General features: G+C 34.9%; 2 protein-coding genes across 4 annotated transcripts in view; one reads left to right on the top strand and one right to left on the bottom strand.

The window, feature by feature from the left end:
- The first annotated feature begins 1,361 nt into the window (after window positions 1-1,361).
- LOC106168948 (plasmolipin-like) overlaps window positions 1,362-25,248 on the top strand; it is a 95,212-nt gene continuing 71,325 nt past the window's right edge. Inside the window, exons 1-4 of one of the 2 annotated variants that reach the window (XM_087010640.1) lie at window positions 1,370-1,408; window positions 16,731-16,785; window positions 18,400-18,490; window positions 18,963-19,037. The gene's annotated coding sequence lies outside the window, so the exon portion shown is untranslated. Of the gene's footprint in view, window positions 1,409-16,730; window positions 16,786-18,399; window positions 18,491-18,962; window positions 19,038-25,248 lie in introns of both variants that reach the window. The other variant, XM_087010641.1, reaches the window with a different exon arrangement.
- The window catches only part of LOC106175067 (FMRFamide receptor-like), a 67,636-nt gene continuing 46,899 nt past the window's right edge, over window positions 4,512-25,248 (bottom strand). For both annotated transcript variants that reach the window (XM_087010636.1, XM_087010637.1), the window contains exon 3: window positions 4,512-8,806. In XM_087010636.1, the coding sequence (XP_086866762.1) occupies window positions 7,531-8,805 (1,275 nt within the window). In that variant the 5' untranslated portion in view covers window position 8,806 and the 3' untranslated portion in view covers window positions 4,512-7,530. The remainder of the gene's footprint in view (window positions 8,807-25,248) is intronic.

Here is a 25,248-nt window from a genome sequence, read left to right as displayed (position 1 = left end):
TTTGCATACTACTACTTAGACCAAAAAAAAAAAAAAAAGACAAAAAGTAAAGAAAAGGATGGAAGAAAGGAAAAAAGATTAAAAGAAAGACAGAAATCAGCAATTAAAATAAATAAAATGCCCAGATACTTCATTATTAAATTAGTCTTAAAGCAGTTATAATTAAATCTCTGTTGAAATCAGATTGTATTCGGCTGTTTTTAGGCTCCAGGGTCACATAAGTTCAGCATATTTCGCCTTGTTAAATCCATGCATATACCTCTAAATCAAGCCAAGCTGATGTATTACTCATAAACAAATGGAAAAAAAGACAAGAAGAGTTAATATTGTGCCAATTTCTTTGTCCCTGTGGAGAGCACTGCCTGCCAGGGAGTATATCTCATTTAACTGAATTAATAGGACTGTTAGGGACCATTCAGATCGAGAAGAGCCAAGTGCTAGGAAGGCCGCAACCTAAATATGGCGGACCTACATTAAAGGAAGACCACTTAATCCTGTAATGGTGTCTCCGCCTCTCACAGGCCTCCCCACTTGTCAGATCTTGATCGGTTAATTTGAACCGAGATTTAATTACTGTGCCCCTGCAGGGACGATGGGTGGGGAGGTGTGTGAGAGGCAGAGACACCATTACAGGATTAGGCGGTCTTCCTTTCATGTAGGTCCACCGTATTTAGGTCGCAGCCTTGTTAACACTCGGCTCTTCTCAATCTGAATGGTCCCTTAGGCTGCTAGTAGAGTTCAGGTTCAAGTTTAGCGTAAGGATGGTTCAACCCCCTTGAAACATGAAGACGAGGAGGGAAGAAGAAGAGATATAAATTAAAACAGTTGATTTGGATTAAAGGTACTTTAGTAGCAATGCTGTTTTGTAGTTCTTTATCACTGTAACTGAAGTGAATAGTTTAATGAATAAATGATAGGTCTAAAGACGCAATTTAATACAGAAAAAGAAAAGAAAAAAGTTACTGGGTAGAATCTAGACATACCACCGCATGCTTTGACATAATAATATTGTGAAGTGATCAGTGCAGTGGGTGTTGTTTATCATGTGGACGTGTTTTTATTGAACAACCACCCTCTGGGGAAGTGTTATATTTGTCTCAGTGGACTTATGAATACACATGCCTTCTTGATATTCTAATAGAAATCAACTCTGCTTGACAAAAGATGAAAATACTGGCTAAAAGCAGAAATCAGAGCTTCATCTTTTTTTCTTTTCTTTTCTTTTTTTGAACATTCACTGTTATTCTGATAAGAACTGAGTAACAGTGATTTTGATAAAAACAAAACAAAAAAAAATTAATGGAGCGAAAAGTTTATGCCTCAGCGAAATTGGTTTTCTTAGAATTGTCATATCTTTGCAGATGAGTTGGATGTTCCTTCCCAGCATTTATTTCAAGTCAAGAAGAAGGTAAGGTTGAGTTAATTAAGTCAAACTTTCGCACATTTATTTGCTTTTTGTGTGATAACTTATTATTCACTTGAAAAGCTCTTGTTCATCACTTCTGGAAATGTGCGTTGTCTCTCACTCTGTCTGTCTGTCACCTTCCTATGTACCCTGTAACAGGCCTCATGAATGATAATTGTTATTTTCTAGCACAAACCTTAGTTTTATTCAAATAATCTTCCATCTGGGTCTGTGGCTGTAGACACAAGCCCCTACTGGTTCTTTTAATGCAGCAGCAGTGCATTGTTAACAATCTCTGTCTCATACGGAACATACCTAATGTGTAGATAAGCAGATAAAGGGTTTGTGTAATGAAACAGTGTGCTTGTAGCAGTAATTTTACATTGGGATTGTTAATTCTTAGCTGGAGTCGTTAATTTGAGCATTTGCTTTCACAAATTTGAGGCTGGGAATAACTCCCCATTGGGTGTGTAATAAATAATTTTTAGCCAGCTTTTTTTTTGGAATCAAGTCATATATATTGTTTTACTGTACTTGTAATTTAGCAAAAGTGATGCCGTTTAGTTTTGCTATGGGACCATTCCCAGACCCTATCATACTATCTGTGGATTGATCTATCTCCGAGGGGATTCTCGCTAAATTTAATTGCCATCATTTTAAGCAGCTTTGATGTCTATAATGCCTACTGAAGCTGCTAGGGGGTAATTAATTATCATTTAGCATTTTCAGTAGGTGTGACAGACATTTAAGCTTCTTAAGTTGATTGTAATTTAGCAAGAAACCCCTCAGAAATGGATCGATCATGTTAGATCGATCTGCATATGGGAACCCAGTCTATCTTTGTGGTAAGGCCACACTTTTTTATTTTTATGGATGACATCCTGCGTGCGCACCGATTTTCGCCCATTCTCCGAAAAAAAAAATCCCCCCCCCCCTCAGCCCCCAACGAAGTCGGTTGTCGCAATCATCGTTATTGAATTTGCCAGGAAATGAGCTTTCTGCGTATGCGTATTATCGCCACGTGGAAATGTGGCCGTTTTGCCGTCAAATTCATCTCTAGGATTACTTTCAAATTACATGACAATGAAAGTCATAAAGAGAACAGGCGCCGTCATTTTGGATTGGTATTGGGCATGGAGATATCACCTTTTTACAATTGTGCGAAAGGCTGGCGGCAGCCAGCGATTATTGCCCGAAAAATTTCTGTGACATTTTGTACAAAGCAGCACATACCAAGTTTTCTGTAGTGAAAAAAGGGTCGACAAGGGCGTCGAGGTATTTGGTGGGCTGAAGGTCGGACAGGCCACCTGGCAGTTTTGCTGCTTCGTGTGAGTCGAAGTAGACAAATGGCATCGTCCGAAATGACCTTTGATAGATTTGGTAGTATTAAGCATATCTTTGCATCATATTTTAAACATTTCTGTGGAGTGTTCAAAATGCTTTAATATTCTGAGAATACAAATAAAGACACACTGTTTGTTTGATATTTGTTTTATTGATTGCTATACTAACAAATTGCATGAAATAACCTTAAATAGATTTGGTAATATGCAGCATATCTATTCATGACTTTTTTACATTTCTACGAAGTATTCACAATGCTTTAATATTTTGAGAGCATGGGTAAAGACATTGTTAGTTTGATACGTGTTTCTGTGTTAAAATTTGTGTTTGCAGCTGAGTACTGACAGCATTCCTTTATTTAAGCAGTATTTTTTTATTTATTTTTTTTTTGGACTGTTTTTTTTTTTTTTCTGCCCTCTCGCACCGATTTTGGGGTACCCAGAGGATGTCATCCATAAAAATAAAAAAGTGTGGCCTTATAATAGCAGTACTTTTATACTTTGTAGAAATTGATTATCAATACCAAAAGGAGTAAGCACGGGCACAAAACCGATCTTTTTTGCCTTGGGTAGCTAGTTTCTGGTACATGCAAGTGGAAAAGTTCACTATTGTGTTGGGGCAATTTCTATGAATAGTATTTATTAATTATGACTAGGTTTAATTTTCTGGCTCTGTTTTACTCTCGGGCTGCGTATTATTCCCTTGCGCGATAAGATAAGATGAAAATTGAGTAATTCAAATTAATTTTTTTATGTTGACTACAGTACAAAATCCTTATTCCCCTCTTATTCAGCAATTTGTTCTGTGGATGGTCAAGTTTAAATACTGTACAATTTGTTTTTAAAAATTCAAACTCTTTTATCAGAAATTTTAAGTAAACCTTTTCAGATATTTCTAGCAAAACGCCATTTCAGAAAATATTATTGTTCAGTTTTGTTCAAATTTGTTGATAAATTATCATATACTAGTTAGTCTGAAGATGTGAAATGTGCACTGAGAAATCCTGCACCCACACACTGTGTTAATATGTAGGTGTGAAATGAGAAATCAGATAATTTGATGTCATTTCTTCACACTGTGTGGATGCAGCGTTAAGTGACATTTTCCTGCTGACAAATGTGTCCCAAGATTTGTTTTGTTTTTCTGTTTTGTTTTTTTGTGACGCATGAATTTTCTGCGTGAGAAGCTGTGTGGACAGTCGGTAAGATAAGAAGCAGACAGCAAAATTGTTATCAACTTTTCATTCAGACCACTTTTCTTTTTTGCGGCAGTGTGACCTTTTACGGTTGTCTTGGAGCAAATGAGACAGAAATCTGATGATGGCAGGGAATTCATCAGAATGACTGGTGGTTAAAAGAATAAATGAAATAATCTAATGCAGCACTGGCAGCATGTTCTAGATGGACAGCATTTTTTTCTCTTTTTTTTTTTTGGGGGGGGGGTTCATTTTCATTTAAAAAATAAAAAGGGGTAACTGTAATTTTTACATTTAGGAATAAAATTACTAGTATGTTTTAACTCCTTTGTTTTAATTGATACTTTTTATTTAAAAGCATCACTGACAATGTTGGACCAATTCACAGATATTTGACATTTACTGTAGAAAAGAACGATGTGCTCTTTGATCTCTCTATCAATTATCGTGGCAGATTCAGCGAAATAAAAACCCAGTGGGAAGGCGCCACCTCATTTGGCTCTCCACACAATGGAGATTGATGACTGAACTTTTCTGTCGTAATAAAATGAAAACTCAGCAATGTAATACAGGTGTCACCATTTATTTAAAATATGAATATCAAAGCTTTGATTATGTGTTATATCCAATAAAATCATTTATTAATATAATTCAAGCATATTGTCAACACCAATGATTAGCATACAGCAGATATAGGGGATATACAAGTACTTATCACATTTTTGATATAATATTTAATATATAACAGTTTTGTAGCTAAACTATTTACTTAACAATCATAATGATATACAAACATCCAACTTACTGAAGAGTAGTATCATATAAGAACATGTCAGTGTTTATAATTGTCACTTTTTCGGTATCATTTTTCACATTCTTCTCTTATAAAGTTATACATTTGTATTTATATATACATATGTACAGGATGTTTAAAACCTTTAAATAAAATTGCACAAATTGTTTAAGAAAACATAGACAAGTCTATGACCAGCAATCATTCAATTTTTTTTTCCAAACCACTGTGATTAAGATTTATGCCTAAGCATATAAGTATCTGAATTGCTTTAATGAATATGTTGAGTTTAAAGATTGGTCAGATACCTATTATTAAACCAAGTAAATTAACAGTATGTCTTTTGAGTCAACTAATAGTTTCCCACTTAAAAACAAAAAGAGAATTATTTTCTGTTATTTACTTCTGTTATTCTGAGTGCCTGTTTAGCCTATTGCTCAGTACATAAAACAAAGTGGGAAATTTTTGTTACCAGAAATATTCCATTATAGTGAATCTCAAACCCATTTTTAATACTAACACTTTTCCCTTGAAAATGGTCTTTCACCTTAGCAGTTGTGTTTCATTAAATGCTAGAAGTAATTCTCTGTAGCTTCTACTGTTAAAGGATGGAAGTCATTTATTCTAACCCAGAGCTTTGATCTCTATTGTGGCTTAGAAGATAACAAATGTGTCATTTGTAAGGTGAATTGGATTCTGAGCTACAGAATAAAAGTACAGATAAACCCATTGTTTTCTGAATTATCTGCTGTGTGAAAAAGGGCATCAATCTAAAACTGTGTCTTCCTCCTCTGGTACATAGACTTGTTTATAGAAACAAGAAACCTACATCGTGTGTCAAAAGTTTTAAAGATATTGCATTAAAATCTGAGATATTTAAAAAAAAAGTGTTTTTAATCACGCCCAAAATGTCATGATTCTACCTTTCTCAGTTTTGGCACACCCAAAAATTAAAATTTTAGCTTTAAAAAAGTGCCGTGCCAGCCTATATGACTTCTGACAAGTGCCAGTGTCTGTCAGTTTTGACACCTGTCATTGTATTTTTGATTTGATGATAATATTAAAAATGTTTCACTTAAACACAAGTCTTGAAATTTTCAGGGTTGACCAGTAATAATGTTTCAAAAGTCTGTGCAAATCCTTAATGCAAAACCTTGATAACTATTGATGTTATTGAACTCTGAAATAAGTAGATTACTGGTAGATGTCTTTTTTTTAGCCACCTGATATATATATCAGAGTGCGTGAAGTTAGGTGACATATATAATTGATTTGGGTAACTTAAATTGCAAAGAGAGAAATATGCTGTGGAGGTTGTAAATTTACGGAAGAATGATTTTAAGAGGTCTTTGCTTATAAATTTAACAGACAGGTGTTTTAATGTTATTTAAATATCTTTATCAATCTAATGAATTGTCATGCGCTCAAACAGCATCTGGCAAGATTTGGTTCTCTGTTCAAATTAGCATGGGGTAACACATCTTTTATTTCTAATGTTTTGATTCTATTCATTGCCAGTCTGTTAATTCAATTGCATTCAGCCAGAGTGAGTGCACAGTAGCTAGTTTGATCAATTCATTGTGAAGTTGCACCCTGTTGAGGACATCAGTGAGGAATTTTTAAGATGAATTTTGTTATTAGGGACTATAAGTCTAACTCAGATTTGTCTTTTAAGTTTTAAAAAACTTGGCAGTGACAGCTAAGTGGCAGCCCATGGTAGGCAGTTAGTAATTTGTTTCCTCATTATTTTTCTGGTTTGAACAAATTCTGCCCCTACATGCAGCCGTCTTCACTGGGGAGACAAAAGAATGGCTTACATTATTTTTTGGCAAAATTCTGCCATTAGACCTGAAAATTGCAATGGTTGAAGGCGTGTTGGTAGACAAACCCAGTGTGAAGTCATCAGTTACATGTTTCAACAGACATCTTTTTGGAAAAAATGAATTGGCATGAAAATGGGTTACAAGCACACGCCTTTTTATATTCCAATCATTGACAACATGCAAACATACAATATGGCTATCGTTATAAAGGAAATCAAACCATTTGCTAAGAACAGGTAATTTCAGATAACAGAAATTAGGTTATTTACACATCTGCTGTCAGTTTTGATTAAAATATTGTAGAAACTTCATATATATATATTATTAATTAATATTATATACAGTATGGTATAAAACAATGAAGGTCAACTGTTATGCAGGACAACACCACATCGTCATGGCTCTGTGACTTCCTGTTGTCCGAAGTCTAGAAGCAAGTTCACAACATGGTGGTCTTGTGAATCATTGTACGTATACGTTGATTCTTTCCTTCACAGCTCATAAGTTTGTTTATTTGTCTTCTGTTTTTCACCTTTTCCAGATTTTCTTTTTTGCATCAGTATTTCATTTGTGCTCTTTTCTCTAATCTGCATTAATGATCTGTTTTTATTATTGTCTTTATGTCTTCTGATATTATATACATAATATATTATCTTTTGCAATCATTTTTCATGTTTTTTTTTACAAACTAGACTTAGTAAAATCCTATCCCATATTTTGCTATCAACTTCTTGCTGAGAAAAATTCAAGTTTTTCAGCATAGTGTTGCATCTTTATTCTACATTTTGAAGAATATTAGGGAAAGTATCATTTTTTCTTCATCATCATCTGCATGACATGTACGCCTCTTTGTCACTGGTCTCACTTTATTTATCTATTTGTAATCAAATACACCACTGTCACAGTGTTAAGTACAATTACAAGAAGATGTTATTTACATTATTTATGTGACCAGCGAGTGGTGCCACATTTAGGCATAAGGATGTTGCTGATTGGTGCGGGTTTGGTGCAGACGGTGCATCTCCATTTCACTCATGTCTGTGGTATCAGCAACAATCTTAGACGGACAGTTTGTGTACTTGGTGCTGCTCCAGACCATGCTCTCTCTGCCGTTACGAATTTGTGTAAAATTGGAGAAAAATGTTTTTGATCTCCGACACAAAATTCGCTTGACTTGATGCCGAAACTTCTGGCCTGTTGCGCAGTATAGGAAAAAGTTTATCGAGTGATTAAGATACATGAGAAGTTTTGCACTTGTATGGATGACCTCTCTGCGACCTTTTTCGTCAATGTCTTGTTCACTATAGGACTGAAAAAAGGCCTTCGCAATCATAAAGACATTTATAGGTAGTGTTGTAAGTACAAATGTGAAGGACACAGTTAGAAGCATTATGGTCAGTTTTATGCTTGACTCTTGGGTAGTCCTCCGACGCTCCTTCAGACTTGTATTTTGAAGCTCTTCACGACTGCGGCGCGCATGAATCACCTGACGAATTATAATACAGTTCATGATTAGAATTGTCCCAAATGGTAGAAAGGAGTAAATCACTGCGTCCACCCACGGCCATATTTCTGTGATCAAGTGTTTATACTGGGGGCCGCCATCACACTTAGGTATGTCCGACTCTGAGGTGGACAACTCAACTGTCCAAAAGAAATGAAGATTAATGGTCAGCAGCAGCATGAAGAGTGCGCCCATGACAATCTTTGCTCTTGGTATATTGCACAGTTCGCTGGCTTTCAGAGGATGGCAGACGACAATGTAGCGTTCCACAGTCACGGCAATGATAAGCCATACGGAGAAATCACTGGCCGAGTAACCAATCACGGCCACCAGTTTGCACGACCAATCAGCATAATGCTGAACATCCATGCCCGTTAGTTGCCATATCCACAGGCGGAATAAACCAAAATACAAAACAACAGTGTCAGCCAATGAAAGAGCAGCTAAATAGAAGTAAGTCGACAGCGTCATCATCGCTTTCTGGCGCAGTACGATAAATGAGAAGATATTCCCAAAAGTCCCAATGACTACTAAAATGATAGGGATATACAGTAACAGAGACTTCTGGATCTTTTCGTAGATGTCTGACTCCTGAGGGCAGTTCTTCCTCAAGTATGTGTTGATCATGGTCAGCAAACTCTCCTCGGATATGTTCAGCTGGATCTTGAGGGTCTGTTTCTCCTGCGAGGTCAGCGATGCAAACCGGTTGCAGGAGACCGTGGGATTGGTGACATTAGGCATCCTGGAAAAAAAAACAAAGGTGTGATATTTTGTTTTAAATTATCTCTTTTTACTTTGACTGATGAAGTGAGGGTGGCTTTTGGTTTATCACCATTTCAAAACCGTGCCATTCTGAAAAAGAACTGAATTATGACTTAACTTATGGTTGTTAAAGGTAGGAGTATTTGGAGTTGTAGGTCTTCATGCTCAAGTTGGGGCTTGAAAGTTATAAATTGTGAACCAATTTTTATTTCACTTTTAATGATATCATTTTTTTTCATTTTGCTGTGGCTCATTCCTTACAAATATACCATTATTTATTTGCTGTCTGTTAAACCAATGTACATGTAATGCTAGCCCAACCAATCTAGTACAATATTTACCGCTGCCATATAGTACTTGCAATACAAATCTTTTGGAAAAAAAAAAGAAATGTGCTTTCTCTGGATGCTACATGTAACTTATACAGGTAAAATGGTTCTGATCAATAACACTGTGCTATATTGTTAAAAATAGTTAAAACTTTTTCAGAATATATTGTCTAAATTTCAAAACTGTAGGTGCTAATTGTGTGCTGCAGCCTAGCAATGGCAGTAGATGAACTTTGTCTGGTGTAAAACTCTGTAGTATTTTCTTAGTTTAAAACAAGACCTTGTACTGTGATCTTTTTCTTGTCCTTGACCCCAGCATAATAATAATAATAATAATAATAATAATAATAATGTTTATTTATTTATTTATTTATTTATTTATTTATTTATTTATAGTCTAAAATCCATAAAATGTTCAGTAGACTTTACATGGGTAAATGATTAGAATAAGATGAATTAAGTCAATAAATAAATAGCATATGACCTCTGTAAAGTCTTCAAACTGTTTCCATTTGAATTGCAAAAAAAAAAAAAAAAAAGACATGCAATCTAAAGCAGGATTACTTCAGAAAAAATAATCCATTTGATAGATATTTAACTTTATGCTGACCTTTTCCTCAGTAGCCACGTCACCTAGGGTACGAGGTTTGTGTGATAATAATGGCAAGAAGCTGATTACTGGTGTCTTGTTTATTAGCTGAAACTACATCTTTTTTATTGCGGGTGATATTTGGATGAGTTCCCAGTTGTCTGTGTATTAGGCTGAGCATGAGGGACTTCTGTGCACCAAAGTACACAGTCCTTTGAGAAGACTTTATCAATTCTGGATTACTTGAGTCTGATATCAAGTATTTGCCCCAAGAGAACACTGGAGTAGGAGAGCAATAGTTCAATCAAGTTGGTGTTTTTTTTATATCAGGTCATTTGAGTGTATCGGCCAATATATGCTCAAATAATTTCCTTTTTTTTCACTAGGCAAAATAATTTACAGTTAGAAGTTATTTATATGCAGGATTGTACTTATTTATGGTTTTCATCTATGAAAAAAATCTACTTTGTTTGGTAAGGAAAAATACCCTAAAATCTAAATTTCTCAAGGTGTCCCAGTAAACTTTATCAATTTCATTTTCAACTGGGAATTTTTATCACCAAATACACTGGCCCTGAAAAGTTGCCAAATTCTGTTCTCAACCAACACAATTACATCTACTCTGCTGTCACATCTAACACATTTTACCTATATATTACATACAACTAATAAGAAAAGCTAATTCATATTGCTTAATGAGAAGAAGGCTGTGATTGTGACATTTTTCAAACTAAACTGCTAATGATCCTCCCAACATGGTCAGGATATATCTCTTGTATTTGACTTGAGACTTCAACATCTCTGTTGACTTCATAATAAGACTCCAGTCAGACTGTACTAAGTACCGGTATATATATACTGTATGTCAGGTGCACTGGTGTGTGTGTAGGGGTGTGGGCGTATGTTTACCTCGTAGAAGATCTTCATCATCTTTAATGAGTAAATATTTATCATTAGGCCATCATTCCTCTTAGCTTGGATTTGACCACCTTTGAGAATTTGAAGAAACTTGAAGTGTTGTTATTGTTATGGACTCAAATGTTTGGACATCACCAAAATATATCTGTTTAAGCCAAACAGGTAAAATGTGCATTCTGCTGTTGTTAAGCAAATGTTGGCTTTAATTACCCATGTTTATTTTATCCTGATATCATAAAAATCAAAAATTGATTGAATATCAATCGTGTTATACTGTACGCACGCACGCACGCACACACACACACACACACACACACACACCATGATCTATAACACATTATTTGGTGCATCGTTTTAAAATAAGTCGGTCTCATCATTGGGAATGATATGGAAAACAGTTGAAAATGCTGTCAAAAGTTGTTTTTGGGTACATTAATTTCAGCTTATTACCATACTGCCCATATATCAGATATTAAACAATTGACGCAGAAATTTAATGATATCATTCTATATGCTGCATTGCACAATTATACATCTATGAGATGGACTGATTATAATCTTACACAACACGCACTATTTAGCTCTGTATATTTCTTTAGCTTGAGAGACCACTTGAAGTGCATCATTACATTACTGTTATGTCTTGTTTGTTCAAGCACTTCAACATCCACACTCTGAATAATCATTTCCCTTTCTGTCCACATTGGAAAGAAATGTTGGCAAAGCTTGTTTTCATAACTGAAGACTAAAAACATTTTCTCTTCTTGAAGGAGAAACCTTTTGGTATTTGTGGCACTACATGGAGAAATATTAGCAAGATGGGACTGACATGGTGTGTCGATACTACCAAACATCTGTCAAAATTTACAACTCATGGTATCCAAATGGGCGGGTAGAAAATCCCAGATGGGACAGATTTAACCAACTTAGTCCTACTCCCAATTTTCTTGCTCTTTCAAAGCCAATCTACGAGGAAGACATGTTGTTGTGTTTATCTGTCTCATTTAGCTGAAAGAAGGCATTGGGGGTTTCCAATTAAAGACATTGCCAACTAGACTAAGGCACTGGCAGTATATTGGTATATCACTACGCTCTATGTTGAACTCTACGGGGACATACCTGAGCTAAAAGATATTGTAATCATGGTAATATCCCAAAGCTACAAGTAATTTTGGATATTTCTCATGCTTATCCTGAAATTAATCTGGCAGTTGGCTTTTAATATAGAGTGGGAGGAACAGGTTTTACAACTGATTTGAATGTTTCAGGGACCTTGAGTTTTAAGACAAATCAGGGTTTTATACATTTTTACTATCTCTCCCTAGAAGAGGTGGGTTGGGGGGTTGAGGGGGGGGGTATTCAGTGTAGTTCTCTGAGCATCTCCACATTGCCAGCTGAAATCTGGATCACCTCCAGGAGTAATTACATTGATCAATACGTAGAATGGACACATCAGATACGCCTGAAAACCAATTAATTTTGCTATTTGTACAACCAGTAATTAGCTATTATCTTATTGGCCCAGTATTGATGTAAGGGTTGTTATGCTCAGTCAGTTAGTAAATCAAGGTTTTCCATTGTAATCTTTTGTCTTGTTCAGACTTATTTCAGCATCAGAATAGCTTTTAGACTATTAATCCTGGGAGAAAACACTCGCAATGCTGAAGTTACCAATTGTATTTATGAATATTGGGGATTTCTTTTTATCATGATTTTCTTTGTTTTCTGGTGACATGCTATAATATAGCAGCCAAAAGGTTATAATGATACGTAAATGACACAACTAAATTTATATAATGAACTATAACAATTTATATACTAGTAATGCAATCACATATTTTGAATGATTTAACTTTTGCAAACCTGCTCAGCATCTGTCACTTTAAGTTAAAAAAAACAGGTATAGTTGTATTTGTTGACTGTGATTTGTTTATTTCCAAGAGTTGGTTTGTCCTAAAATTAATTCTAGTAACCAAAGTCTAATTAACCAATTTTACATTTTTTTTTATCAATCACAGTGATTAATTAATTTATTTATTTTTGAAAAATTCTGTAACAGTTAAGATCTGCATGTTTAAAAAATAATTCAAAAGAAAAAAAGATACTGAAAGAGGATGTCCCTTTCAAACATCTGGAAGTTGCGCTGAAATAATTCATTTTTTTTTTCTTAAAAGCACTAACTTCATCTTTCAAAAGAATATAAAAAAGTAACATGTTCTGTTTGCAATATTTTCATTTACTAGTTTTGCAGAACCAATAAATTTATTCTTTATAGATAATCTTATGAAGCCTGGGTTTTGTGATGGATTCTAAACTGACTAATGATCGAAGCCTGCCAGATGTTTCCAAGAAAAGAAAAAAACAGTTCGATACAACCAAATGTAATCACTGTTTATCCTTATAAATAAGTAAGTAATAGAATGAGACAAAATAATGATTCTTTACTGGTAATCTTTTTCTAGCTGACAACAGTTTAAAAAAAGATCTAATCTTAATCCAGAAGAGTTTGAGATATTTTGAGTCAAACTGTAATCTCAGCAAGTCTTTCATCTTCTTCAACATATCTTGCAAACACTTCTTCAAAATTAGAAAGAAAAAAATCACAAAAAGAAAACTAATACTTACAAGTCAAGACTTAACCCAGGCAAGGTAATGTTCATGGCTCTCTGGTCTGAGGGTGGAAAAAATGCCATTTTCTTATCAAATCCTGTTCCTGTACTGAAGAAGTTCAAGAGAGTTCTTTTTGGTCACTTTGTTCAATAAGAAAATCCATTCATTTCAAAGTTAACCATCGCTACCACCAACAGTAAGGAAGCAAATCCCAAGGACCCTGCCTTTGTAGTTTTGAGAAGAAACTCTGTGAAAAAAAACCTTTTAACAGTTCCTTTCAAAGAATCCAAGAACTACAAGCTTGGCACGTTCCCACAAGAAAATCCAAGAACAACTAACTGGATTTCAATCCAATAGTAAAAATCCTGCTTAACAGATGTGCTAAGAATCTCCCAAGTCGCATTAAGAATCTTTAAGAATGAGGATAACTATAATTGCGTTCAGTCCATAAGCTGAATGAATCAATGAGTGAGGCAGTCACAGCGGAAGGCTGGTCTTATAAAGTGGTAATTAGCATAGACCACTCCTCAACACACTGACTGGCTGCCGTACTGACTGGATGGTGAGCTAGCTTGGCTCTAGTGCTGTAGAGGAGGTGGAGATTGTTAGAAAATATAACGGATAAAATACGTTATTCGTCTGTTCAGACAAAAGTGAGAAAAAATCCCGAACCGGTTCATATCTTGCTGACCTATACAGACAATCAAATATGCATACCTTGGGGTGGGAGTGGGTTTGGGGGTGGGGGTGGAGGTTTGTTGGGAGTGGAGCAGGAACCTGCGTCTCACATTGTCATGGTTACCAATTTTTCCATATCAGATGCACAGTTTTAGCAAGCAATACTGCAGCATTTACAGTTGGTGATAAATGTTTCTATATTTGCCCTAAGTCTAGTGATTAAATTATTGTGGAGAATTCTTAAAGCAAATACAAGAGTGTACTGTAGAGGAGTTTTAATTTCAATAGTTTTAATTTTAATAGTTTCAAGCTTTTAACCTTATCCATTTTTTCTTTTTACGTTTTACTTGCCTTAACATGACATTGTGTAGAACTTCTCAGTGTAATTGCTGCCACTTGCTGTATGATGATAGATGGTGTAGGATGCGTCTGGTCAGTAATGACTCTCCTCTATGGATTTAAAATTGTAGAATTTCCCAGTGTGATTGATGACAATTCTGTAACGCTTAAATGGAACTTTGGCAAATTCATCAGCAATGACACTCTTTTTACAAATTGAGATTATTTTGAAGAAATTCCCCAAATTATTGCCAGCATTTTCTATCTCAGGGGGAGGTGGAGAATTTATTGAACTGAATTAGATTTTCTGAGGAGAAGGTTTGGAGGAATATTTGTTTTCACTTCAGGCATTTCACCATGGTGATATACTCAGTGGGGGATTTAAAGGGAAGGGGGTCAGGGGGGTTGGAACCCCCCCTTCAATTTCTGAAAAAAATCACACCAAAGGTTCCCTTTTCAAATTAGACCTTTGACTAGCTGATTCAAAGTTCTTAAAGGTTCTGTACCAAATGGCACCATTTGCCCTCTAAAACACCAACGAGGGGTGGAGGGTTGGCTTCGCATCCACGCCCCCATTCAAATAATTCTGGATCTGCCCCTGATACTCGTACTAGTTATCATAAAATATATGTTACACTGAAAGTTAAGTTATAGAAATCAGTATTCCCTTCATTGAAGTGAGATAAAGTTGTCATCCCTTGTTCTTATTTCACATCTTCTGTGGACAACCATTAATTCACATTATTGACGGGAGTTACACAACTCATTGGGGTGTTTATTGGTACATATTGGAATCGGTGGGTTATGTGAATGACGTCTCTTACACAAATTGGAAGGTCTTCAAGCAAATGAAGAAGCTTAATTGGCATATATAGAGAGTGATGCTTTGGAAATACTTCTTAATCCTGTAAAACCCGTGAATAAAAAATATTTTTTGAGAAAAAAAATTAGAACATCTATAGCATTTTCAGTGTTGTACAGTAGAAGCTAACATTACACTTTCATGCCTTTGAAGCCTATCATGTGTAGTAATTTTTATTACATGTAGTTGGCAGGAAAATTATGGTTTCACAAAAATGATAGCATAATGTGCTACTTATTAGATTGGTGCAGCTGCATTATTTAATTAAGGGAGATCATAATGATATTGGGCAGATATGGAGCAATTTTTAAAAAAAGAGAAATAAAAAATATCTAGGCAGTTAAGCTGTCATATGGCCGGACATAAAAAGTATGGATGTTGGCCAGGTTGATTGTGAACCAGAATCTGCCCATACTCCAATATAACAACAATCTTGCTTGGTCTGTGAGATGATGTGACCAAATCCGTCACTTGTCTACAGATGATGGGTGGTACAGCTGCAGAGTATGAAAGGGCTTCTGTCTCCTGAGGGTTTACAATTACTGTCCAAAATGTTGCGATTGCCTCAGTCTAGAGCTAATGAAAGCATAATTCTGTTTTATTAGAATTTTTTTTTTCATCAATTAAGTTTTAATATAGCATAATGCTTTTAAGCATTATGCTATATTACAACTTAATTGATGAAAAAAAATTCTAATAAAACATAATATTAAAATTGGTGGTGATTATGCTGTTAAAACAGCATAATCACCACCAATTTTAATAGTACTGTATTTCTGTCATGTTGGACAAGCAGTAACTGTATATATCTAACAGAGGACTTCAGACTTCAGGATGGGGGGTTAAAATTACCACACGGGGGCTGATCCAAATATATTTTCTGACAGTCTTTCAAATTATCTTTGCTGAACCATGCACCATTTTTGACTTCCAACAGAAAGAATTAGATGCCCATCAAAGTAAATTAAACAAGTACTTAAAAAAGTCTGACTATCTTCTTTCTAGAAGCCCCGGAAGATTGCCCCTGCCCCTGCTGCATATTGCTATACTTGGCCTCTGTGTCACCAAAAAAAAAAAAAAAAAAATTGAAGTCAGGTTCCCTGGCTAGATTACCAAGATTATATGGTCACATGGGCATGTCTTACCCTATCAGGAGCAGTGTAACAGCACTCTAAAGGAAATCCTAGTCAACTAAGCCAGGAAACTGACTTGTGTTTTTATTTATTTATTTTTTTGTGAAAATGGGGCCAGTTAACAGGCAATTAACGTTTGCAACATGTATAATGAATATACAATGAAAGTATTTTTTTGGTGAAAGTTTAATGAAAATTATTGGTTCAGTATATAAGATAAGATATAACATGATAACTCTGTTTTTAATGATAGTTTGTCAGTTATCAGGGGAAATTTCTTTCTCTATAGCATGTTCTTTTGATTGCAAATAAAGGCAATTTTAAACAACCTTAGGTCAGGAAGTTGTTATGTAGTTTATAAAAGATATTGTTTTTGTTCAGTTTCATTCATAATTGCAGTTTGATAACCTTCATTTTGAATGATTAACTCAATCTGTTTTTTCCAGGTTATGTAAGAGATGTCGTACTGACCTTGACAGATTATTAACTAGCTTGATAAAGGTAAAAAGTTTGCTTCTAATATTCAATAGAAGTTTATTCTAATTTGAAAGCTTGTGACAGAGAGTGCATTCGGAACAGCCGACTAACAGATCTTTGGATCAAATACGGTGACTCACAAAAAAGCTTGCCAGGTAATTCCTGATTAGACACTGAATAGATTCTCCACAGGAATTACGCAGCAAGTATTCAAGTGGGTCAGCCATATTTGATCCGTGGATCTGTTAGTCTACCATTCTGCGTGCACCCTAAGCTTTGGGGTATATGTTTCCAATTTTTGCTACCGATAATCCAATAAGACAATCATTTCAATGTTAGTTTGGTTACAAACACCCTGGAAAATACCCTTCCTACGCCCAGCTAGTCCACCCAGTATATGTGCCTGGATACCAGCAGCCATTGTGAACAAGATCAGCAATTTCTTTTTGCATTATCACATCAAGTCAATTCTATTTTGATAAGATTCCCAGAAAAAAAAAACATTGTGTTTCTTCCATCATTTAGGTCTTAAATGGATGCAAGAAAACAAATGGGGTCAAGTCATTAAACGGTTTGTCAGAAATTTAAAATTGCTATATTTGATGTATCTGTTCAGCAGATATGTCAACTTGAGAAGGGTTTTGTTTGTAGAATGGCGTCAACTTCGGGGTCATTCCCAGGAACAGCGGAAGAATGAGAAAACTATTGATATTCAGCGATAGGCATCAAGAAATGGATTATCTGCCTTCTGCATATCACCACTGTGACAGGGGATGCAAATTCCATTTTATGTATCTGTCATGAGCTTGCTGGGGTCTGCTTTATCAAGTTAATCATAAAAAACAAGTTGGATACTTGTACATTGTACTGATAGCTGTTGGGATCTCTGTGGAGATAATATTCTGAGTGACTGGGGGTCAAGCTTGTTTGCTTTTCAATTTTTTTACCAGCACATTTAGTTTGAAGGAATTTCACTGAAACAGGCAAAGTTAAAAAAGGATACTTGTATCATTATGATTAATGGACTGTTTTATAATCTTAAAACAAGGACCCTGTCTTGGCTTTTGAAATTAAATGTCACAGATATTGAAAGTTATTTGAAGCTGATGTAAAAATCAGATGAAGAGATAATAAAAATAGTTAGAGCCATAATGATAGTTAAAATGCTGTTGAAACTTCAATGATAATTTAAACAAATAAAAAGTTAAATTGAAAGTACAGATATTACGTACAGATAAGCTACATGTACATGTAATAGGTAGAATGTGATGTGGACTTAACTTCAGCAATGTTTGTCAACTTTAGACTTTGGTAAACATGTCGTGGTACTTTTATCAATCTGCACTTCATCTTGCCATGGAGATCATATTGGAATTCATTTTTTTATGTTGATAAAAAAGAATATATTCAGAAATATGACTTACAGTGCTTGTTAGAGCTTTGAAGAACATCTAAATTTTAGAAATTTTACCATCTCCTGTTTGCCACAGGTCTCAGAGAGAACTAAAACTCACCGTCTTGTGTCCTTTCATTCTTAAACTGGTCTTCTGCTGTGACATGAATACAATACAATATCCAAAAAGCAATAATACTTTTAATAGCCACTTACATAACCCTTGAAATGTCCAATTTTTGCAGGTGTGAAGATGCAAGAAATTAGTCAAATTGAACACTTTCCACGTCCTGTTGGTGCCAAGAAAGGCAGTGAGAGGAAATTGCCAGTCTAAAAGTAACTGGATACGAGTTTGTCATTTCAGAGAAAACAGAAGAGAAATCATTTCATAACAGTTACACTAATGCTGAACTGTATATTAATTGCAGAACAGTAATCAACAATGAATAATTTTTTTTCTTGGGGGGAGGGGAGTACCTTGACAAGCAGACAAATCCATTGTTGCAACACACAAATGTACATAAAAACGTCCTTTTAAATTTACTTAGATACAATTAACATACAGGATATGCTGTGGGCAGTATTTTACAAAGAGTGTGCCAAAAATGTGAATGATGATACTAGTATTTGGGCTATTTCACAAAAAGTAAGAAATTGACAATTATTTTTTTATATTTCAGTTGAATTTTGCAGAATTATTCCATGTAAAAGTTGAATAAAACTATCAGTGTTCTTTCTTTAATTGTTGATAAAATTATTCAGTTGAAAAATTTGTTTTTGACTTTCTATATATATATCTTTGAAATAGATCCAGTTGACAAGAGAGAGGGTCAGATGAGAAGAAGCTTTGGAGAGAAAAAAAGAGTAAAACAAGTTCAAAAAGGTGGGTTCCGTTCATTATTACTTCTTCATGTTGTAAATAATTTCTGTTTTCACATGCTTTCCTTAATTATGGTAGCCTAGTTCTGTTTATATCCTAGAACTGTTTGGAGTTTAAAATTGGTATGCAAAGTTATGGTACCCATCAGGCATCTGGGGGGGGGGGGGGGGGGGGGGGGGGGGGAGATGCTCATGTTGGTTATTAATTTTCATGAATTCTTTAGTATCATTGACCTCCTTAATTATCTGTATTCTACCAGTACTTCAACAAAAATGTTCAGTTTATACAATATTTGTTAAAACTTTTTCTTCAACCCTGCCCCCTTTCAAATCTAATTAATTTTTTTCATCCATTAATTAAAAAACCTTTTTTTCTACCTTTGAGAAATCTGATTACCAATACTAGATCAAATATGGCTACTTAGCACTCATTTCCTCTCTCGCCACAGTTCCAGGAAAAACTTCATACGCCATTAAATTGTTTCTGGCTGTCCTAGATAAAGTTCACACCAGGGCCCATGTAGAACTGGAGTGGACTTAGTGATGTCAATTGACGGCCATGTTTTACAGGGTACCCCGATTAAATTACGTAAAATTTGTGAGGTCACACTTATATCATCAATATCAAGACTATGGCCTCGCATGCACCAAAGCTTGTTACCCATCAGCAATGCATATTTTAAATGAGCACAGTTGATTTTATTTATTTTTCATTTTATCTTATTATTATCACCAGTCTGATCATATAAATTTTCATTTCAAACCCGAGTGTATAAGTATAAATATGACAATAGATTATAATTATCATTACTATTTATTAATTAACACATTTGAAATGCCTCTTTCACTTAATTTTCAAAATGTTAAATTTGTAAGTATATTCATCATTGATTGTAACCTACAGTATTTTTATCTTCTGATTATGCCTTAATTAGTACTCAATCTTTTCAATAGCCTAAGGGCAAAATTATGGATTTTACAGATACTGTAATTTTTAAGTCATAATTTCTTGAAATAGGAGCATTCCATTTGAATCGTGAAAAAATTAAAAAGCAGACTACCCTATACCTCGAATATACATATGCATTAAAAGTACCATAAATGCAAAACAGAAATATTATATTTATGTTTCTAAAATTATGTATCTGAAAGAATTATCATGTTTGCCCATTGAAAAGACCAAGTCATTACTGTAAACCCAGTATTTCCTGTTTGAACTCTCTTTCAACTCCGCCTGAACTAAAAAGATCCCTCAATATTCCAAGAAATTAATTAGTGGACACTCTTTAAATATCCTCCTTTCCCAGAAGATAGCCTCACACATCATCTAGGCAGGAAACAATTACTAGTAATTGTACATGTAGGACTGTAAGGGGGCATTGCCAATGAGACAATTGATCTATGTAAAACACTCAGCTTCCTGGGGACTTAAATTAAGTGCAGTCGGATTAACAGATTAACACGCCTATTGTTTCCAATATACTTGTATTATCACCAGCTTTTCTGTATTTTACTGATCGTCTATTGTTTCCAACATACTTGTATTATCACCAGCTTTTCTGTATTTTACTGATCACCTATTGTTTCCAACATACTTGTATTATCACCAGCTTTTCTGTATTTTACTGATCACCTATTGTTTCCAACATACTTGTATTATCACCAGCTTTTCTGTATTTTACTGATCACCTATTGTTTCCAACATACTTGTATTATCACCAGCTTTTCTGTATTTTACTGATCGCCTATTGTTTCCAACATACATGTATTATCACCAGCTTTTCTGTATTTTACTGATCGTCTATTGTTTCCAACATACTTGTATTATCACCAGCTTTTCTGTATTTTACTGATCGTCTATTGTTTCCAACATACTTGTATTATCACCAGCTTTTCTGTATTTTACTGATCGTCAAGGGAAGGCGTATGTATATAAATCTACATATACATATATTAATTGCATATTTAGGGAGAGTCTCCCTGGAGTTGGATCAATCTGCAACAGTAAAATTGGGAATGAGCCCTGAGAATATTGTCCAACATTAACAAGTGCAGTCAGGATTGTGTCCATGAGGTGATTAAAAAAAAAATTTGTCCTGAAGATAAGATCAACACTACATGTGACTTCCATCTACATACTACACTGTGCCGAATGTATGACTTTGATTTCTGTATCAGACATGAGCTTTTTCTGCAGAAACGGGGAACTCTGGGTTTTTTAATTCACGCTAAGGTGGCCCCCAGACCCCCAGCCAGTTAGGTGTTGGGTCCCATGATAAATGTTCAGAGTTTTTTTTTTAAACCTAGGTTCATGTCTGTTTTATTCACATGGTACTAAATTAGTTAAGTACCCGGTACTGTTTAAGATGGTTTTCAGACTTCTGGAGATTAATTGTCTAGATGTTTGCTAACTTACTAGTACAAAGATTTATAATGGTCGAATGTGATTTTGGTTTAGATAAAAAAAACAGGAACCACTTTGAATTCAATCATTAAAAGATATTGTTCATGTTTAAATGTTGATGTTTATCACTTATTTACTTGAATCACACACATACACACATGCACACACACATACTTACACATGCACGCACACACACATTTCCTTATGTTTGATTTATTATTAATTCCGTGTTAACAATAGATATTCCTTGAAATGACTGCAGAGGCTTAACCCAGCCAGTCAATAGCTCAGCAGTGTGGGTTAGGCAATTTTACCATTGATTCTTAATTCTCTGATGATTAATGATAATCAGGACATAATCATTATCTGCTTTCACTTAGTTTTGCAGTGCCCAAAGGTTAATGACAGGGCTCTACCCTGGGGTCCATTTCCCTGCTGCCATTTACATGTAATATAAACTAGCCTCTTTATGCATAACGAGGGTTAGAAAAAGACCAGTTTTGTTCTCAATTGTCACGGTGTTCCCATTACATTGTCAACAGTGGTTGATGGATGGTCACTTCTCTTAGCACCTTTGGTTTGGATGACATAGGATGGCTTATACTGCTTATAATTGGATTTTGTAGTTTTCTTGTAGAATGGGTCATGTATGATTAAACAATTAAGTTGATTACTACTGATTATATTTAATCTAGATGGATAATGAGTGATTATGATTGTAGTGTTGGTATTGTTGGTTGTTGTGGTTGATATGGTTGAGTTGTTCTTGATTGGGATGGTTGTGTTGGTTGTTGTTGTTGTTGGTTATGATTGTGGTAATGATAATTATTATTGTTAACCCTATGAAAATCCATTTTTGGCCAGAATGAACAGCTGTCATCCCTTTTATCATGATGGGTGGATGATGGATGATGTTGGTAATGGTGGTTGTGGTTGATATGGTTATGTTGTTGTTAGTTGGTTGTGGTGGTACTTGTTGGTTGTGGTTGATACGGTTATGTTGTTGTTGGTTTTGGTTGATATGGTTATGTTGTTGTTGGTTGTGGTTGATATGGTTATGTTGTTGTTAGTTGGTTGTGGTGGTACTTGTTGGTTGTGGTTGATACGGTTATGTTGTTGTTGGTTTTGGTTGATATGGTTATGTTGTTGTTGGTTGTGGTTGTTATGGTTATGTTGTTGTTGGTTGTGATGATATGGTTGTAGTGATGATAATGAAGTAACTGTGTTGGTGGTATTAAAGAGACACAGGTAGCCAGACATCAACTGCAGGATATTCGGACTAAATAGATTTTCACCACTGACAAGGTGGTTATGTTTTCCTTCATGTTAGTTTGTGGGTTGGTTTGTCTTTGCACAGTATTACGCAAAAACTGATGAGATTTTCAGCATAGATCACAAATGGGTTAGGGAAGAAATGATTAGATTTTGGTGATAATGCATTAGGGTTAATTAATCAATTGATTTATTATGCCCAGATTTTGATAAAATTTTCAGGAAAGGTCACTATGGAAGAAATGATTAGAATTTGATGCTGATTAATTTACTAATTAATTAAATTAATTTATTGATTGAGGAATCATTTGCAGATTTTGATAAATTTTTTTGGATAGGTCACAAATGAGCAAAGGAAGAAATCTTAAGATTTAGAGATGATTGATAAATAAAATAATGGTTTATTATTAGTTAATTATTTGTCTTCGCAAAGTGCTTTTCTAGTTTTCAAATGGGTTGGAAAAAGTTCATGACAAGGCAATGTCCAGGGGATGCCTATGTGTTATGTGATTCTTAACGTTAAAAAAAATCAAAGGGAATTTAAAGGTTAATGTGCAAATGCAATTTCTTTGATTAATGTTTTTCCTGTTATGCTTCACAATATTATTCTTAATGTGTCTGTTGGGAGCTAATAGGTTTTAGGTATCTCTCTCTCTCTCTCTCTCTCTCTCTTTTCCCCTTCTCTCTCTCTCTCTCTCTATCTCTCTCTCTCTCTCTCTCTCTCGCTTTTCCCCTCCTCTCTATCTCTCTCAAATACATATTCTGTGGTCAACAACCTCTCATTATTTTCCAGACGCCTCTTCCGTCTTCCACCTAAATGAGCGCAGTGTCAGAATTTAATTATTTCTTGTGTCTATGATATCTGTGCTGTGTATGTCAGTGACAGAGGTGTGGGTAGTAAGCTGTGAAGTCCTCAGAGGTTCTTATGGCTAGTAACACTATAAATCTGCAGATTTGGAGCTCTTTAAGATGATATAAAGTGATAGCTGCTGGGGAAGACGAGGAAGCAGTGAACAGGGTGTTATATATACAATTGTGAAGCTTACTACTGGTCCATCTGACTAAGACTTAAAAAGCAAAAATGAAAATCACTTACAAGTCAAGACATTTTACCATTTTATACAATACAAAAATAAGCTGGTTAATGAAAGAATTTGTTAATTCTGTAAAAGTGATATAAAAGGGAAGTGACTAAAAATCCTTTTTTTATCGCACTGGTTTTGGAAAGAAAATAAAAAGATGTGGATTTTACAAGAAGTTTGTCTTCAAATTATTGTTACAGTAGAAATATATATATATTTTTTACATATATGGTAGGAAATGAAAAAAACTAGCAAATTTTTACGACCGCAATATGAGCTTCACTGAGCCAAGAACGATTATACGCATTAAAAAAAAATTGTAAACGCAATGGGTTAGATATTCTGCTGTTACCTGGTACATGTGACGCTCTAATAGATAAATGAATATTAAACAATGGTGGATACTGGTAACAAAGGACTCAGGTGTGGTGTGACGCCAGTGCTTACGTGATGTGCGTGCAGAGAAGAGACACCACAGATCCATTCTTTTGTTTTTTGACACCAGGCATGGTGTAAGAAATCTTGGTAACATTCATGTAGGGAAATCGTAGGCTGGGAGCCACTTCTACTCATGTAACAAGAAAATGTTGAACAAACAGAATCATTATAGAGGCAGAAGAACTAGTATTATATTAGTACCAGCAGGTAAAATACCGGCTGGGACATTGACTGAATGACAGCAATTAGTTTCCAGAGACTTATTATTATAATAATAATTATTATTATTATTTATTATTATTATTATTGGTACTATGTCAGATGTGGGAAGGGGAGGAGAAGAAAGAATGCACCAAATGCTCTCTTGTTACAGTTCAACCACCTTCTTCAACTGCACTGTTCATTGTGATTGTCATGTCATTTGTAATTTCAACTTCAGAAGCTCCTTGTCTTCCTTGTCTGGGAGATATTTTGATTAGATGAGAGCATTAACATTTATAACCAAGTTCTGACAGGTTCTGTCAGCAGCAGTTTTATCAGCTTTGTACTCAGAAGCCTTTTTGAAATCTGTCCCGTGTACTTTTGATCCAAGAGGCCGTATTTCTAGTCACTTTGTTGCAGTTTAACTTAAACCAGGCTGCCTGTATCCCAGCAGACCATGTAATCATGTCTCACCACAGAAAGCCGATCTAATCCCTCTGTTATCCCTCTGGCCTGGTTTTAATGAATTACTCTGTCTAGTAATTAGGTTTGTGGGATATGGTTGAAAATCCTAACCATGAATACATAGGAGAGCAATGGTTCTAAGATGGGCTGTCACACATTAATTCATATAGGAACTGATTCCTATTTCAATCAAGAGTGACAAAAATATAGGCTGCATGAATTAATCTCCTTAGCTCTTTTTGAGACATTTTTTTAGATGACTGTCTTATTAGATTAAATTTTATTTGTATTTTTTATTTATTTATTTATGATGATAATTATTATAATTATTGTTATTATTATTATATTTTTTT

Source organism: Lingula anatina, chromosome 4 (genome assembly GCF_051362555.1).
Source record: "Lingula anatina isolate TDL-2025a chromosome 4, LinAna3.0, whole genome shotgun sequence".
NCBI lineage: Eukaryota > Metazoa > Brachiopoda > Lingulata > Lingulida > Lingulidae > Lingula > Lingula anatina.
This window is presented reverse-complemented; position numbering and strand designations above follow the sequence as displayed.